Below are 14,004 nucleotides of genomic sequence, written 5' to 3'. Positions count from 1 at the left end.
AAGTGAATATTGGTATGTAGTGTGTGATAATCTGATTTTTAATGCATTCATATGTGAATGGATTTGTGATGGCTTAATGAGCATAGTTGTGACACTTAAAGTGCAATTAAACGTGAATCTGATAAGTGTGCTATGTGTACAAATTGTGATTTGAATTGATGTTTATGAACATAGATTAAGTGCATGATATCAGTAATTAAATGTGTGTATTGTGAATATTTTGGCCTTGTGATCTCGTGAAACCGTTGGATATAGTTGGCATGCCATAGGATTGTGAGTACTCACCCTTGTGTTTTATGAATTGGGCATTGAGGCCCCGGGACAGATTGGAAGGATAAGGGAATGTCGAGTTGAGCTCCATCAACCAGGATATATTGGTGTGTTGGAGGGTGTTTAGCTTTATGCTACACTTATGGGATATGTTAGACTCTTTGAGTCATTGGTGTGATGGAGATCCATGTATCCAATGTGTGGTGATAAAGCCGACTTTTATATTTCATGTTTCCAATATGCCAAATGATCGTTAAATGTGATTTTATAAAATGTGACGTATGCTTAAATATGTGATTGTAAAGTTAGATGAGTTGGTAGATATTGTATGAGTATTTTTATAACACCCCGAACCCGTCTCTATCGCCGAACTAGAGTTGCAGAGCATTACTGTACAATCGGAAACATTTAACATCATAATATTTAAGTAAATTACACATATCATAAACCATTCAATTGCATCCATTCTATCCCTAATTCGAGCCCTCATGGCCATAAAAATAGCTTTGAGGCAATTCGAGACTAATTTGAAACAAAATAGAAAGTTTAGGAAAAAATTGCAAAAACTGAAAATAGAGGTCACACGGCTGTGTGAAATCACCCCAGGTCATGTAACCTTTTAACAAGGGACACACGACCATGTCCTATCTCGTGTAACTCACTGAGTAAGGTCACATGCCCGTGTGCCAGGCCGTGTGTTAGGATGTGTAACTCATTGACTTGAACCCTAAGAAATTCTCAGATGACATATGGTCATGTTGCCAGGCCGTGTGTCTCACACAATTGAGTGATAGCCCGTGTCCAAGGCTGTGTGAACCCAAAATTTATCTAATATCAAAGCATTTCATACCCAATTCATGTTAGAGTATGCCCAAAGATCAATCATGAGATGGTTGTAATAACATACTTGATTTATCATGTTTATTAATATAAGGCGTTACCATTATTATTTCAGTTTCTTTTCTGTGTGTATAAATAAACTGTTTTCTAATAATGTCCTAAGAATAATATGATTATTCTTAAAAGATCCTTAGTCAAGTATTATTGTTGGATAGGACAACAATAATGCATTAAGACTAACATGTAGTTGATTGATGATAAAGAGTTATCATTGATATGGAATATCAGAATCAATGCATGAATATATGTGTTAGAGAACAACATATTGGACTGACCCATTATGAGTATGTTTCTTGGATTATTATGTAATTGTCACGACATTACTCATAGTGATTAATATGTATATGATCCTCAGACTTGAGATCATCATAATCCCAACATCGTGAGTAGTATATTTTGATACAGTCAAACGTACACCGTAACTGGTTGTTCTATAAAGGCTAGTGTTGCATATACCACAATTGATGTAGAGGGATATGGTTGGTCGATATAGAATAAGTCCCTCCTACATAATGGGAGTAATATCTTAGGCCACTTGATTAAGTGAGACTAGAAATGCATGGCCATGCTCAAATAAGTTGATATGAGATGTCATACTTATTTGTATATCGTAGTCTGCTTAAAATATCAAGGAACATGGAATGGACTATACAAGTGTGACTATTCCATGACTTGTGTCCAATCCAGAGATAAAGGACTTAAGGATTATTGCATAAAAGGTTAATCATAAAAGGTTATGTCGAATCATGATCTCTTGTGACTTAGGTAGCAATGATGCATTGCTAGATGCCACTCATTGTTTGTAACATTGGAATCGTTCTAGTATTACTGCTAACGTTACAAGAACCTACAGGGTCACACCCTATAGTTAAAATGAACGGAATAAACCATAGTTGGTATTGTTTTTAGGTGTCACTTGAATTAAATTAATTATAGAATTAATTTAATTCGATTTCCAACACATTATGTACAAGGTTGTTGTACACATAATGAGGTTAGCATATGAATTGAAATAAATATATGGTTTACCGAAATTATATTATAATTAATGTAATTATAATTTTCGGTTTAAAATATTATTATATTTATTTTAATTCATAAATAAAAACCCTAAAAAATAAATAATAAGGATATAAGTATCCCGTTTTTCTTTGTTTTGGTCTAGCAGCCGTCAAAGAAAATTCACTCTCAAAACTGTTTTGGGGATTTCTTCCGTTCATAGTCAACTGGGTGGATCACGTAGAGGTCGGAGTCTCGATAGATTGCGGCTTAGTTTGACTGTAGATCAGACTACACGTTGTTGAGAAGTTGCTGTCTACTCAGAATAGCATTAGGTAATTTCGTAACCCTTTTCACCCCGATTCGTTCCTCACACATGGATCCGTGGTTAGGGTCGCCAATTATTAAATTTTTCCGCTGCGCCGTAGGGGTGCCGGCGATCCAACAATTCATGCATAAACAACCCATTTGTGTAACTTTTAAGGAACTAAAGCATCATTCAAAAACACATAATCATGCCATTTCAAACAACCTAATTCACCTATCCAATATGTCATTCAAAGGCACCACAATTGTATCCAAACATCATTGACCTAAACATGCCAACATTACCTTATTTCATGCATAAATCTAGTTCAATTATGTACCCAAAACATGTCACAAATGACCACTTCCAAACCATCATCAACTTACCAAAACACCATACATTTTAATTACATAAAAGTAGTCAAAATGACCTTACTTAGAAAGCATTACAAGCCCATCAACTAAACATAAACTTCAAAGACATAATCACACTAAACCAACCATTTTATACATCCATGAGCCATCAAGACAAAAGACCTATACATGCTATTATTAACCATGGCCAAAATACTTAAAAACTACCGAATTGATTGTTGGATAGTGTGTTAGGTCTTCGACGAGCATCCAAATTGATCGAGCTTCCAATAAACTATAAAAAAAGGAAATAAACTATGTAAGCAATGAGTGCTTAGTAAACTCGTATAAACTAAAACATAACTTACCATGTCATTTATACAATTTAAAGATTAAACATAACTCATCACCAATGCCATAAGCTTAGTAAAAATCTAAACAACATTACCAATTCATATGTTAGTATGCTTGTCCATGATATAAATGAAATTAACCATAAGATATGCAAATTTCCATATGTAATATCACCATTTAATTCATAAATCCTTTTATAAAGTCATGATTCAATTTATTTTCATACTTACCATTTCGTTCCCTTTTCTTACCCTTTGAACCATCTAGAATTACATCAGATACTTAGGAAGCTCACACATAATGTGCTTTTACATATAACCGTAAACTTTTCTTTATATCAATGCTCACACGAGCTGTGAAATGAGCCTACTCACATGAGCTGTGGGTCGGAATGTAAGTTACACGATGCTGCTCACATGAGCTATGGAGAATCCGTAACAAATGCAGGACCTCAGCCATCGGTAGGACATTCAAGACCAGCACCCGAAACATGAAATCCCTAATGACATGTCATTTGTATCCTAAGAATTCTTAAGGTTCAACCGGGACTTGATGGCCATCAATTCAGCATAGCATTGATACATTTATATAATAATTCATTTATATTAAACAACATAGTAAAAATTCAATTTAGCTATCATTAAAACGATTACAGTTCATACGAACTTACCTCGATAATTAGGGGCGTAGTAATTTAGTCAAGCTAATTCGAAGCTTTTGCTTTTTCTCGATCTAAGTCCGTATGTGGTTTATCTTGATCTAAATAAATATTTTCATTCAATTTAATTCAAACCTAACCCATGCTGTAAGGGACCTTAGAACAACTCATATTTATCAACAATTCACAATAACACTTATGGATTTATACATTTAACAATTTAATCCCTATTTCCAAAATTAAACAAAAATAACTTAACAAATCTTGTTGATTTTACAACAAGGATTAATAATCTATCAACTAACATCAAAACACATTCAAGAATATCCATGTCAAGTCCCTCAACCTTTAACAATTTTGCAAATTAACCCCCGGGGTAGCTAGATTAAGCTAAAATGAACTCAAAAACATAAAAATTATTAAAAACGGGGCTTGAAAGCATACCATGAAAGAAGAAATCAAAATTGAAGCTCTCCCCCCTCTTCAATGGTGAATTTAGGTCAAACAAAACAGAAATGGGGAAGATGATAGGATTTTCTTAGTTTATTTTAAGCTTAATTTACCAATTTACCAATTTACCCTTTAAAAACTATTAAAATTTCAATAAAACCTAATTCATAATTATCCACTAATTCATTAAATGGTATCTTTACCATTCAAGTCCTTTATTTTAAGACTTCAAAGCTATTTGATCCCTCTAACTAATAGAATTCAACTTTTACACATTTTACGATTTACCCTTTTTCACTTAATTAACTATATAAAATTTAAAATTTCTTAACGAAATTTTAACACAACCTTAATATAATCTCATAGACATTAAAATAATAATAAAATAATATCTCTCTCATCAAAATTGTGGTCCTAAAACCACTATTTTTGACATTACTGAAAATCGACTATTATAATTTTAGTATGCCATTATAGTAAATTATGTATGTAATTGTGCTTTCGTGTGTAAATGCATGTGAATATATAAGCTAGACTTGTGGGTCATTAAGACATGAATACGTTGTTTTGTTTTGATGAATTATTGTTAAATGAATTATGTATATACGAGTTGAGTGTAATTACATGTGAGAGTATATGCTAGTTTCGTGATTTAATGAAGCGTGAATATGTTATTTTGACTTGGTTAGAATATGGATGTGAATGTGTTGTAGTATGCTCTTCTTTAACTTTTGATGTTGTGTATACTTTGTGGATATCTTGACATTCACTAAGCTTGTTTAAGCTCACCCATTCTTTCTAACCATTGCAGATATTTAGCGTTTGTGGTGTGAGCAGTGCAAAAATTCCAAGAAAGTGATCCAAGTTAGGCTTTAGTATTTAAGTAGGTGATATTATCATTATTCGTTAAATTGTGGAAATAAATGCAATATGGTTAGAATTTTGGCTGGTTATTATTATGTTCTTGTTGGTTTAGTATGATTATGTACTTCTAGAATTTTTGCTTGGTAATTATTACTATCTTTATTTGTTATCACCATGATCTAGATCGACAAGGTAAAGATGTAGCGTTAGAATTTGTTTTAGGTAAATTCGATGCTTGATACTGTGATGATTAATGCATGTTAGAATAGAGATATATTGAGCATGTTAATACTCTGTTTTACTGTGTTTTTGTGAATCTGAGCAGAGGTATCGATACTCAGGACATAAATATCGATACCTTGGAGTTGAATTGTATCTTTGTGAAGTCAGTAGCTTAATTTGGTATCGATACCCAATCACGAGTATCGATACTCGGGGTGAAAATACTGATACCTTTGCCCATGTATCGATAAAATGATTTTGTTTAAAATTTGATAGAATGCTAGTTTGGTATCAATTTTCTTACTAATATTGATACTTATCTTTTAAAATATCGATACCTGTAATGGCATATCGATACCTATGTGGGTTTTTTTATAATTTTATCTAGTGGTCCTTAGGCATGTTTTAAAATTATTTCTACTGTTAACTAAGGTATGTTAAGTCGTTTTAAACGTTGTCTAAGGTGTTTAAGACTCATTACTCCTCTAAATATTTGAAAGTGACGATGGTTGCATGTATTTGAGACTGTGTGAATATGTATGAGTTCGATGTTTAATGTAGCGTCCTGTTACTCGGGCTCGGTGACTAGATTGATATAGGGTGTTACACTCAAACCCATAATGATAAGAGAATGATGAGTGTTATAATTACGAGAACACTCTTGATGGGATCTACCTATGTGAGTGGAAGTGTAGCCACTTCTAAGAGCTCAATGGCTTGGCTCTGACAACACTCATGAAAAGAGGACACAAACACATGGCCATAATAGTGTCCCTGGATACTATGCATTGACCAATGTTGAAATCATTGTGTGAGATGTGCTCGGTTAATCAAATGGAATAGCTGGTTCAAAGCTTAGTCTACCATGCAATTTCGATTAACTTTAAAATTTTTTCACTAAGTGAAGGTTCAATCGTAAGACACCTTCATTATGCAAATTGATTTTCAAGAATATCAAAATCTAAAATATTTTGAAAATGGGAGGAGATTGTTGGAACATTTTCAAATATTTATAGTGTTCTAATAACTATAAATGAATAATTAATCAAATACTCAAGAGTCATATCATTTAATTTTTGACAAAATTATAATTATTCAAATAATATTATTTGAATAGCTATAGTATTAAATGAATAACTATGTTTCTTTTTAAAGACATTATTATTTAGAAAAAACACCTATTGAAAGATGTCTCTAAGAAGAGACATGAAAATTCCTATATAAATAGGAAAGAGATTTCATTTGGAAAACAGACCAACAAGTTCTAATATTCTTTCTATCATCCATCCATTCTTTTAATATTAGATTATTCTATAAAGAATTACTGCAGAAATTCTTTGTAGAAATTGAGTTTCTTGTTATACATTGCTCAGTACCTAGTAGACTATTCTCGTCAGTGCAAAATGCAAATAGTTATCAGCTTCATTGTATCCTCAAGGTTAATTTGCTTGAAACTCTTTTGCACACCGAATATAGGTGGGGGCGAATATAACCTTAAAAATAGTAACTTGATACATGCCTTGGAGCCTTGTCCTATTCCTTTATTTTCTGTTCGAGTTCCGTTCATGTGTTCAAGATTTTCCTCACTGGAGATTTGTACTAACAATTTATTATGTAATTAAAAATAAAAATGAGATTTTTTCTGAATCTATTTGAAAAGAGTTGAGAATTGTTGCAGTTGGTCATATATTTATAATTATTTATACTCATAGCCATTGTTATAAGTTACAATATATTATACAAAACACAAATATAAAATAGTTAATCCTAGACGGAATCGAAGCAAGTGTATAATACTCGTTCAAATCTATAAATTTTATTTAATTTATGGATCTAAATCCTAACAGTAATTTGTTAAACCTTAGCATATTAAAAGGAAAGATGGGAATGTTGATGATCTGTGCAAACATTCCATCCTATTATTAGCTCATCCTTCAACATTACTGCTGCTGCTTCAACGTATTAGACCATAGAAGAAGTCATGATTGAACCCCAAGTCGAGGAATCCCAATCCTAGAAGTGCAATGGCCCATGATTTCTCAACTTTCTGTTTAACCAAACAACATGCTCCTAGAAAAACACATTAGAATCAATATAAAATGCGGTATTTTAAGACTCCACTAATCATATGTTGCTACTTCTTTGACATTGTTTTATGTTATGGGAATCATGTTTGCTTTAGACCTCAAAACTCTTACCTTGGTTTTTTGAAATCTCTTGTGATTTTATGAGGGTCATCATCCTCGGGTCTTTTTGTTTTAGGTCATCTATAAACAATCTTCTTTGAGATTTCGGTCTGCACAGATTTAGTCTCATCTCTTGTGGTGAGGATTGAGAAGAGGCATCCATGTCTTCCTTTCCGTATACTTCAGTAGCCATCACTTGTTTGTGGTACTGTTCCGGCTCCAATGCTTGGTTTGAAACACCAAAAATTTCTTGTGAGTTGCTGATTCTATCATCCGGAGAAAGCAGATAACTGCTAATTTTCATCATGGAAAGGTTGGGGCGGTGTTCAGTGTCTTCTACTACTTCAACCATGGGTGTTCCATAGAATTCATCTTCATTATCAATGAAGTGTACTGATCCATCGCAGCAAGAATCAGGTGGAGAAAGACTGCCACCTTGACCGTACTCTATCAAAGAGCCATCAAGTGAGTCTTGTTGGTGACCTGTTGACAGGCACATTGTTGGTTGAGGTGGACAAATGAAACTAGAATTAGATTCCTCAGCAAATAAATCCTTTAGTGTTGGTGGTTTGTCTTCCACCCTTTGAGAAACAGCTACCACCGAAGAAGCTTTCTTCTGCTTTTTAAATACCTTGTCATTGCATAATATATGTGTCTTTTTCACTCTATTTGACCTATGTTTCTTCTCCGGGAGAGGAATGTCTGAAACCGATTTATTCCTTGGAACAGAACCACTAATGCTAGCTTCATCCTTATGCAAGGTAAGCCATTGATCAACCTTTAAAACTTTAGTGGACTTGCATTTGTTTGATTTTCTATTTGTGACAACCATTTTTGTATCACATTCAGATGTGTCTTGGCTGTAGACTGTGACATTATCTAATTCCATACTAGTTTTCCTGTTCAATTCCACTGCACATGTAGATCTTGAAATGCTACGGTCAGAGTTGCACTCTGAATGATTCTTCACTGGGAAACTCACTGACTCGGCTCGCTGAGATGATGGTCTTCTCCTTCTCCTTGAATGAAGTGAAGTTTGATGCTCCATCCCAGTTTTTGTTCTACTGCTAATAGTTGATCTCATAAATCTAGGCAGCTGTGATCTGACATTTCCAGTCCTGTTCTTGGTAAAGTCAAGCTCGGAAGGTGGCCCTAGTTCAGTTGATAAATCACAAGCCTCTGCTTGCTGTTCCAAAGGTAGACCTCTCCTTGTCAGTTCTTCTAATTTGTGGTTCAAAATTTGGATCTTTCCTCTAATATATCGTCGTTCATCTTCAATCTTTTTAATCGTCTGCTGCAGGTTTTTCATAGCAGCTTCCCTCTGGTTTCTTACTTCCTGATTTTTAATATTTCAGCATGTTAATGGTAAATCACCAAACTTGTCAGGTTTTAGATTTAGTTGTAAATACATAAAACTTCTAATATTTTTAGGGGATTTTTACTATTGGATTTTGGTTGAGATTTTCAGATGTTTAAATTGTGGGATACTTGTCCTACATCACTTACATTGGACTCCTCATGCCCCAATTGAACACTTTTCACCCTTGCTGCAAAATTTAATGAACATATTGTTTCACAAAGATCTTCTTCTTTGGGACTCACATGTACTAGCATCAGTGTTTTTGAATCTTCACCTAAAGATACCAATTTGAGAAGGTTAGTGAAAGCAGCTAATTTGAAGACAACAATTTCATTAGGTAAAGAGATTAGGTGAATGGAAAATGGAAGTGAGCAAAGAAGAATGGTTAGTTACCTAGGGAATCTTTAAGAACTTGTGTCAGCTTGCTGTTCCTGTAGAAAAAGGTAGGTAAATGTATGATAACTAAATCAGGTGAAGTCCAGTTATACTTAGTCTCAGGATGGTTTACCTGTATGGTATGTGGCTTTTTTTCCTTTGAAGAGCATGTATTACATCTCCAAGAGCAGAAAGAGACAAATTGATGGCTTTTCCTTCATCAAGTCTTCTCCCCCATGCCTTGGTCTTCACCACTCGCTCACTTCCTCCAAGGTCAACTAACCATATTTTATTCGTTTCTCGTCGCCTCTCAGGAGCATCGAAGCAAGTCATCGAAATGCGAATCATGCTAAGAGGAGCAACAAACACAACATACTTTACAATGCAATAAAAAGAAAAATGATCCTATATATACCCAATCTGTGTGGTTTTGTTCCACCAAGGGCATCTCACTAGTAAGGGTTTAAGCCTCAAAAGGTGCTGCATAATCGAATACTAATATTACTTGAGATAGGTAAAAGCTAGTAATTACCAGTGGGATCTACTTGAAGTTGTGTTTGAATTTGTTGAAGCAGTTGACCTGAGTTGGCATCCTAATCTATACAGCTTCAAAGCTTGGTTGAAGTCGCTAACTTGGATGGAAACCAGGTTCTCAATTCCAATTCCTCCCTTTGGATCTGTTTGAATTGAAAGGCTGTACAAAAAAAAAAAACCATCTGCATCCAAATCAGCAGGCATTTTCACAGAATGGTAGTTTGCATAGTGATTTACCGACCATGGTGGCAAAGGATCTGTTGCCCTGGTAGCTTGCGGTACAAGCAAGTCTTTGAGATTTCCTAAATAAATCTCAAGCATACTGAAAGTGATAAGGAAAGTATGGTTACTATCCAGTGCTTGCTTGAACAAAGTCTCGATCGTCCGTGGCACTATTCCTGGGGAATCCAAAGTACCTTCCTGTAATCAGCAGATTTGAAGCAAGCAGTGGCTTAGTTTACAAGGTGAAATCATGTTATGTTAAGTTGTGATAGTATCAATGAGTATTGTGGTGAGCAACCATTGTGAAGGTTTTCCCGGTTCCTGTTTGACCGTAAGCAAAAATGCTGGCATTGTAACCGTCGAGGACTGACTTGATGACTGGTTCAACTTTAGAGAAAATTCCATCTGAAATTCGAAGTCAATCATCCGTTGTAAAAAAGGAGATGATGAAGAGAGAGGGTAGAGTAGGTACCTTGGGATGAACCCTGGAACACATTGTCAAATGTGTATCTTTTAGTTTTGTTATCACCAAGTTTTAAAAGGAGGTTACTTGTATCCAAAGCTACTACAGCTCCTATACCTCCTCCTATACTTTCCTCCAACGTGAATGGTCGCACTCGGCAAAATACACGGATGTTCCCTGCAATATGCCATGCTCCAAATTATTTTAACAAATATAATATTTTAGGTAAAAGGCTGTCTCTAATCACTTTCAATTTCGATATTAAGTAGATTAGTCTCTGTGAATTTTAAAAATGAGTAATTAAGGACAATTAATCAAACATTAATATTTTTTTGTCAATTTGATTGGTATAATAGCAAATTTAGCTCTTATAATTTACACATTCTATTAATTGAGTCATGATTTAACAAATTTAGCCCACAATATTTTTGTAAATGTTCAGGCTAAATTTCTTGAATTTTTTTAAAATCAAGACCGAATTAACAAAATATGTAAACATTGAAGGCTAAATTTAGTATTATACCAATCAAAGTTGACATGTATTAAATTGCTCTCCTTTTTTTAGAGACTGACTTGCTCAATTTCAAATTTAAGAATAATTAGAGAAATCCTTTTACCAATATTTTGTACCTTTTACAAATGATTAGCGTGACGAAGACACACGAGTAAAATTATAAATAATAAGATAATTAATAGAAAAAATATAATAAAGATTGTGAAATAACTGGAATTGACATTTCTTTTAAGAATAATTGAAAATAAGGGTGTATAATTTATTTAAAAATAAGTTTATAATTTTTATTTATGGTCTATTTCTTTACGTATTTTTCTAATGAAATTGGTGAATCCTTTATAATAATATAAATTTCATTAACATGTATTATATGTTTACAATTAATTTTATTTTATTTAAATTAATAAATTGAATTCAGAATTATTCAGATAAATCAAAACTTGAAATGATGAAAATTGATTCAAACTTTCTAAAATTCAAATTGATTCCAACCTTTTAATTCATTAAAATTGAATAAATTGTATGAACCCATCAGAAAATCAATTCATATATTGCTTTAGATCTAACGGCTTTTTATTAAAACTGCACTCTAATGTCCTCTCTTTCTTACCTTTTCTTCTCGGAAAAAGCAGAAAATTTACGGGGCCCAATGTACATTGACAAATTATTAAAATATATTAAAGTTCAAAATATAAATGTTTTTTCACTTCTTTTTCTAAACAAAATCTTTTGTTCACTTTTTTCTACTTGGGTGACACCGTAAAATAAATTTAAAAAAAATCCTAAATTTAAACAAAAATACATATATTAATAACGGTTTTAAAATTTTACTATATTTTAAAACTCATACTTTTATCAATCACTAATTTGATGGGTGTGGGATTTTAGTGTTAAATATATAAAAATAGAGTTAAAATTAGCATGAAGATTTCTATATTAAAAGTTGGATTAGAGTTTACCCCTTTATTAAATAAGAGTAAATTAGTTCATGTATGTTAGATTAAAGAGCAAACGAATCATTTTGTTTAAAATTTAATCTATTTCTACTATTAAAAATTGTTCTTTATACGTCAACATGAGGTACACGTGGCACATCATGTATTACTATCTAGTTATTTTGTCAATCACATCTGTTTTTAACCATACAAATGGATGAAACTTTTAAAAGGAAGGACTAATTTGTTTTATGATCTAATCTATAAGGACTAAATTGTCCATTTTTTAAATAGAAGGGACAAAAATGAGAAATCTCCCGGGTACATTTACGGAAAATAGACTAACCTTTCAAGTCCAACAAATCATGCAACAACTGCCTCCTCTGTATGTTCGATTGGTTTATGCAGTGGGTTAAGGCAGCCATTTCTTCTGTTCACCGAAAAAACAATGGGTTTGATCAAGCATGGCAGAGCAGTTAATTCGAATAACCCCCTGGAAAAATAATGAAGTACCTTTTATCTTGGAAATTTCTTTTGCAGCTGATTCATCATCCTTTTCGTTCCCACTTGGTAATTTCTTTACTATCTCACAAACTGACTTCACCCAAGTTGAAGTTAGATGTGACTTAAATCCCAGCAGTGAATGAATGGTTTCCCCCAGATTCTGAATTGATTTCTTTGAACTCATGGCCTCAAACACAATAAGTAGATTAAAGAAGGAATATTATTAAAAGAGAATAAGTCTATATACTCACTCCCATGCTTGAGATTTCGAAGCTCCTCCACCATTAAAGTCCAAGAGCAGCCCTTTTTTAAAGGCTTGGTGCCCACTTGAATCCGCTAAAAGGAAGTGTAATTCCTTCATATAGTATAGCAGATAGTAATCAGTGATTGAGTGTAGCTTCTTGGCAAACTAAGGGGCCTACCTTCATCTTCTTCATGAAATGAGTATAGGGTGCTTGAGGGGCCAAGGAGAATGATTCATATTATTCAAGGCTTCTCACTAATTATTATAATAATAAAGAGTCCACAATGGTTAGAGTAAAAGGGTCTTCAATGTGATAACGTGTATAGGAGGCCAATTTTAGGTACCACACCAAACTTCAATTTTGTGTAGGAAGTAGGAACTGGTCCAATCTAAGGTTGGGACCTGTCTTTGATTTTGATTAGATGGTGCATACAAATTTATGTGTGCAGACTACGGCAGCATAGACCAATCAAATGAAGTGGAAAATTCTGTTCCAACTTACGATAATGACTCGAACAACAAGAAATTAAGGAAAAAGAAAAAGGTTATGGAGATTCACTAAACTCAAAGCCACCTCCGTTGTTGTATGAATATTTAGGGATGAGAAGAAAATAAACCCGACCGGTCACAATGGCCATTGGATGCCACCCTAATAATTTAGGATTCCAAAAATAGTGAAATGACAATCTGGATAAATTAACCATTTCTATTTAGGAGACATATCTTGGTGCATCGGGGCCTGGTTTTATATACATGTATCCGGACAACCTATGATTATAAAACTAATATTTACAATCAAACTCTAATCCTTTATATCTTCTCTTCTCTCAACATTGCAATCTTAATTGCTTTTATAAATATACTACCTACTCTTATTTTCTTGGAAATTTTATTTATACAAATAGAAAAGTAGCTTCACAAAGAGAAAATGAATAAAAGAATGAAGGTTACCTTACAAATTCTTGTAATTCAACTATATTTATATAAAAGAAAATGAAATTTAGTTGTTTGGAGACGGAATAGATTAACTTTTTCAAAATCATACCTCCCCTTAAAAAACTATTTCTTAAGAAAATTTATTCTTAAATCGCTTGTAACACATAAGTAAGAGATAAATAACATTAAATTTGAGGATTGATTGGACAATCCCAAACTACGATATAAGTCAGGAAAATTAAGACTATTGAGTTTGTCCTTTTCAAGGATTGAACGCAATGAAACTAAGTTTGTGGAAATATGTATATGACCATATTATCAAGTTCATATTTTGTGTTATGAGCGGTTTGGTTC

General features: G+C 33.2%; 1 protein-coding gene across 5 annotated transcripts; it reads right to left on the bottom strand.

The window, feature by feature from the left end:
- Window positions 1–7,064: 7,064 nt before the first annotated feature.
- LOC107954718 (kinesin-like protein KIN-14T) lies at window positions 7,065–12,968 on the bottom strand. 5 transcript variants are annotated; one of them, XM_041099942.1, is made up of 12 exons: window positions 12,722–12,968; window positions 12,480–12,657; window positions 12,313–12,396; window positions 10,527–10,694; window positions 10,353–10,459; window positions 10,074–10,252; window positions 9,831–9,992; window positions 9,432–9,647; window positions 9,317–9,354; window positions 9,070–9,197; window positions 7,576–8,899; window positions 7,065–7,424 (listed from the first exon to the last, which is right to left on the bottom strand). In XM_041099942.1, exons 1-12 carry the CDS (start codon window positions 12,725–12,727, stop codon window positions 7,417–7,419), a joined length of 2,598 nt encoding a protein of 865 aa, XP_040955876.1. In that variant the 5' UTR covers window positions 12,728–12,968; the 3' UTR covers window positions 7,065–7,416. The 5 variants fall into 5 exon arrangements, with proteins under 5 accessions (XP_040955876.1, XP_040955875.1, XP_040955874.1 ...); XM_041099941.1 differs by having other exon boundaries at window positions 7,065–7,447; window positions 12,313–12,393; XM_041099940.1 differs by having other exon boundaries at window positions 7,065–7,447; window positions 12,722–12,967.
- Window positions 12,969–14,004: the final 1,036 nt, after the last annotated feature.

Source organism: Gossypium hirsutum, chromosome D08 (assembly GCF_007990345.1).
Source record: "Gossypium hirsutum isolate 1008001.06 chromosome D08, Gossypium_hirsutum_v2.1, whole genome shotgun sequence".
NCBI classification, from domain to species: Eukaryota; Viridiplantae; Streptophyta; class Magnoliopsida; order Malvales; family Malvaceae; genus Gossypium; species Gossypium hirsutum.
The sequence above is the reverse complement of the archived record's forward strand: the minus strand, read 5'-3'. Positions and strand labels throughout refer to the sequence as shown.